Here is a 4,801-nt window from a genome sequence, read left to right as displayed (position 1 = left end):
CGCCCTCCCCTCACTCAGAACAGATTCTGCAGCCGGCCGCCTCCTCTGGGGCCTGCAAACCCACAAACAAGGCTGGGCCCACATGCTCCCCCCAGGACCCCGGGTCTTCCGTCCATCCCTGCCGCCCAGCGCAGCACTGGGCAGGAAGGGAGCCAGGTGCTCAGCATTTTTTTTCTCTTAATAAATGAATGCCTGAATCCACATGCAACGTCTTACAACCCTGCCTGACCTCGTCCTCCCCCCACCCCGGGCCCTTCCCCACCCCTGCCCGCCGCCCAGCAGTACCTGGGGCCGAGGAGGCGGCAGTGGTCACTCCCACAGGAAGTGCACATACCAGATGGTCTCATTCTTCAGCTGGGGCCCGAACAGGGGGTTCAACTGAGCCAGGATGGCGATGAGCCAGCTGCCGGGGACAGCACGGTGAGAGTGAGCCCAGGCACAGGGAACTCTGCCCTGCACACCTCACCCCACGCCTTTGGTCACATGACCGACCCAGCAGCAGGGTCTGGGTTCTGGTGGGAAGGGTCTCACGGAGCCATCCACGCTGCAGCTGGCACGGGGGCTCAGTCTGGGGCGTGTGGGTTTGGGTTTCGGTTTGGTTTGATCTGATGTTTTGTAGATTTATAAGATCCCTGTGCTGGGGCTGGACCCTGGGATTAGGGAAGAGGTAAGACGGTCTCCAGGGGCACAAAGGGAAGCCATACTGGCTTAATTGAGCGTGAGAGAGGCCTCCCTCAAAACCAGAGCTTGGACTTATTCCTCAGTTTGGCAGCCAGGGTGATTTACCATGGAGCAGCCTAACATAGGAGGATGGGGGAGGGATGGCAGAGTGCCTTTTTTGCAAAAGGGGAGGGGCGACCATGAATGGCAGTTTTAGAAAGAGAACATCTAGACACGAAGGACCTGGAAATTGATTCCCTCACACTGTCCAGGCACTCGCATCTCTTGGAATGTTTTCTATATCCCAGGGACCTTTTCCAGGTTTGAAGACTCCTGCTCATCCAGTGGTTCTAAACTGGCTGCATCACAATCACCCAGGGGCATGCATTAAAAATATGGATTCCCAAGTGCAGATCATGAGAATTGTGATCTAGTGGGTCCAGGGTGGAGCCCTAAAAGCTGTGTTTTTACAATCTCTCCAGGTGATTCTGATGTCCCATCAGGTACAAAAGGCACTGAGCTGGCCCAGCTCACTCATTTTGTAGATGAGAAAACTGTAGCCTATGAACATGACAGAGCTTGTCCAGGTGCTCCATTCAGAACCAGAACCCAGAGTTCATGACTTCCAGCCCATCGCTCTCTTTGCCTCTCCGACTGCCTCCTCTTCTGTGCTTTACAGCCTCAGCCTTTCAAGAGCTGAATGTGCCAGTACCAGGACAGAGGGGAGAGCAGGGCTGGGAAAGGAAGAAAGGAGGGAGCACAAAGGCCCCAGCTGACGCTGAACTGGGAGAGCAGTACTTACAAGAGGTAACAGCAGACAGCGGTGGCCACCAGCATGGTGATGGTCACTCTGCAATGGAAGAGGACGTCAGGTCAGGACGGATGGAAGCATGCCCTCAGGAGGCCTGGCCGAGGCCAGAGAAAGAGCTCCTGGTGCCAGCCCCTTTCCCGTCTGATGTCACCTGAATACAGGGAGGCTGAGTTCTACTCACGGTAAGAACATTGCTAGATGGAAAATAAAAACGCCAAGTGTCACCTCTTGGGGAGGCCAACCTTGATCACATCCAAGTTACATTATGAATCTTTCCCTTCACCTATCTGCCTTCTCAATCACCCACCGTTTCTCCATCTTAATGCAAACATGTTGGGAAAAGACACTGCGCAGAACTGCATGTGCAGCCACCCACCATGGAGTGGCCTCTGGAATCCAAAGTTCATCGGGCAAAGGGAAGGAAGACAGAAAACCAGAAGACAGGGCAAGAGGCAAGGAGACCGTGAGCCATCTCTGAGGCACAATGAGCAGTTATAATGAGAACAGCAACTGGCTACCTTGAATCTACTCAAACGCTGGAGACAGAGGCTTTAAATGCAGGAAGGAAACTTCAGAAGGAAGAACTCACCAAGGTTTGCAGGAGAGGCGAGGCACTAAAATGGTTTACAAAGTGAGGCCATGGGACCTCAGCCCTGCAGGTCTTTTTTTTTTTTTTTTGCCACTCCGCGCAGCATGCAGGATCTTAGTCCCCCAACCAGGGATCGAACCCGTGCCCCCTGCAATGGAAGCCTGGAGTACTAACCACTGGACCACCAGGGAAGTCCCTAGCCCTGCAGATCTTTAAGAACAGAGGCAACACCCTCCAGCCAAAGCTAAATCTAACCCAAACCAGGCCCTAGGACCTCTGATCTAAAGTACTTGAAGTTGGTGCCAGAGCAATTAGCATTTGATCCATTCTTTCAACATTACCAAGCACCATGGGCCAGTCCTGTACTGGGCAATGGGGCCTACAGTGGTGAACGAGACAATCTTCCACCTCGAGGAACTTGTAATCAAGGGGAGAGAGCGCTTTACAGCTGAAGATGATACGAAGCAGAAACTGGTAAATGGTGCAAGAGGTAGAGAAGCCTGTTAGGGAACCTTCAAAAAATAATGATACTGGCTAAAAATTATTCAATACAATATGGGCCATGCACTAAGAGTCTTATATACATTATTTCGTGTAATCCTCAAAGCAGCCTTAAAAGGCAGGTATCATCATCACCCCCAATTACCTAAGAAGAAATGAGGCTTGAAGGTGTGACAGACGCTCAAAGTCACAGCTGGGCAGGAGTGGAAAAACTGCATCAGTGTCTAGCCATAGCCTTTACCTTTACAGGCTGGAGGGGGTGACCCGTTAACTTGTCTCCACCTTTCTAAAGCACGACGATCTCTGCCCTTTGGCCCCGACAGCCTGCCTGTTCCCAGCTGAACGCGGCCCAGCACAGACCGGGGAGGAGGAGTGGGGCGCCGTGCGCGCGCCTGGACAGTGCTCGCTGCACCGCGGGCCACCGCCGCCGCCCGCGCAGCCGCCGGGGGAGGGGGCGGGCGCGGCCGCGAAGGTGTCCACAGGGAGGCCGGGCCGCGCGCGATCCTTACCCGCGGTTGGGTCCTTTCGGCACGAACCAGGGCCCGGCGATGCCGATGAGGCCCCAGAACGTGGTGAAGATGATGACCGGGAGGGCGAAGGAGTGCGCCGTCATGGCCCGGCGCGGGATGCCCAAGCCAGGATGCGAGTCAGAATTGCAGATGCTCCGGTGCGCGTCGGTCCGGCCGGGGCAGTGAGCGCCGAGCATGCGCAAAAGGACCCGGCCGCCTAAGAGAGCCCTTTCAGCGAGGCCGACCCGCGCAGGCGCTCCAGCGCGTCACTCGGGGTGGGGACGTGGGCGGGCTTTCCTCTGAGCCAGAGATAAATTAGCTTTGCGCAGCTCCTCCAGTTTGCTACTTTTGGTTACGGGATTAACAGGACAGAGGCATGTGTCGAAATAAACTCTGCTTTATTCAAATAGCAAAAGGCTGAGAATCAGACTTTTTTTTTTTTTTCTTTTTTTTTGTGGTACGCGGGAATCTCACTGTTGTGGCCTCTCCCGTTGCGGAGCACAGGCTCCAGACGCGCAGGCTCAGCGGCCATGGCTCACGGGCCTAGCCGCTCCGCGGCATGTGGGATCTTCTCGGACCGGGGCACGAACCCGTGTCCCCTGCATCGGCAGGCAGACTCTCAACCACTGCGCCACCAGAGAAGCCCCAGACATGGTTTTTTAAACCATGTTTTGAACATCTTTGAAACCAGAGGAGGAGAGAACATCCCTGGGCCAATCACCTGGGGTGACCTCATCTGACAGACACTTGGATGAGAGAAACGGCCCATCTTCACACTGTCCTGCTAAATGCTTAGCGCCCTAGTAACTGAACCTGGGCTTCGAGGGAAGCAAAGGGTCTGGAGTAGATTACACTCCAATGTGTCTGGCTAGAACAGGGGGTCGGGGGTCCCTCCTTCCCGCCTGGTCTCTATGGTTACTGAACTCAAACTGTCAGTTAAAATGCTGGTCACTCAGAATGTCAGCCCTGTGGGCAGCAGTCTATGGAGATCACAGGTAGGGAACGAGGGTGGAGGCATGGCCAGGACTCTGGCCAAAGGCAGAGAGCTTGCTCCTTCCATCCCCAATGCCCTTCAGCTTGCTTTTTTGTGAGGCAAAAATAGGAAGGCTATCCAACAACAGGGTCTCCAAGCCCTGGGGTCTGAAATGCTGCAAGTCTCTTGAAACAAAACAAGATGTCAGCTTGGGCAAGGGGTCTCACCACAATTCAGCCTGGGGTCCTGCACAAAACGGTTAGCGTCCTCTCTGCCATTAGTGAACAGAGGGGATCCTGGGCATGCCTGTGCCCCTCGAGAAAGTGGATAGTGCAAATCCCTGTGATAAATAGCATTTTCAGTCGCCCCCCCAACAAGGGGCCCAAGTTTCTCACGAGCTGGCATCAGAGGCTTCCTCAGAGCACAGATGTGGAGAGGCAGGGGCGTCCCTAGCTGGCCTCCACCTCCACGCCTAGACTCACACAGGGAATTGTGCGTGTGGCACTCAGGCATGGCGCTGCTCGCAGGACTAGCCTCTTGCTCTGAGGATTCTTAAAGGATGGAGGGTGCCATGGGGAGGATGCCTGCGAGAAAGTCACCTCAATTTGAATCGCTACGGATAGGGTGGGGACTATAACCCCCACTTTAAAGGGCCCTCCTCTCTTCCATCCCACCAACTCACACCCGCGGCGCCTGGCCTAGTGCAGATTCCTGAACTCCCCACGGTGACCTATGCGAATGGGGGAGGGAGGCCTGGG

At 55.1% G+C, this 4,801-nt stretch overlaps 1 protein-coding gene across 1 annotated transcript; it reads right to left on the bottom strand.

Annotated features, from left to right (window-relative positions):
• Positions 1–309: 309 nt before the first annotated feature.
• On the bottom strand, positions 310–4,351 carry ATP6V0E2 (ATPase H+ transporting V0 subunit e2; the record flags this gene model as incomplete). Its single annotated transcript, XM_079710886.1, has 3 exons — positions 3,071–4,351; positions 1,463–1,510; positions 310–403 (listed from the first exon to the last, which is right to left on the bottom strand). Exons 1-3 carry the CDS (start codon positions 3,265–3,267, stop codon positions 310–312), a joined length of 339 nt encoding a protein of 112 aa, XP_079567012.1. The 5' UTR covers positions 3,268–4,351.
• Positions 4,352–4,801: the final 450 nt, after the last annotated feature.

Source organism: Hyperoodon ampullatus (genome assembly GCF_949752795.1).
Source record: "Hyperoodon ampullatus genome assembly, chromosome: 9".
Classification (NCBI taxonomy): domain Eukaryota; kingdom Metazoa; phylum Chordata; class Mammalia; order Artiodactyla; family Ziphiidae; genus Hyperoodon; species Hyperoodon ampullatus.
Note: the sequence above shows the minus strand (reverse complement) of the source record. Positions and strands in the feature narration are given on the sequence as shown.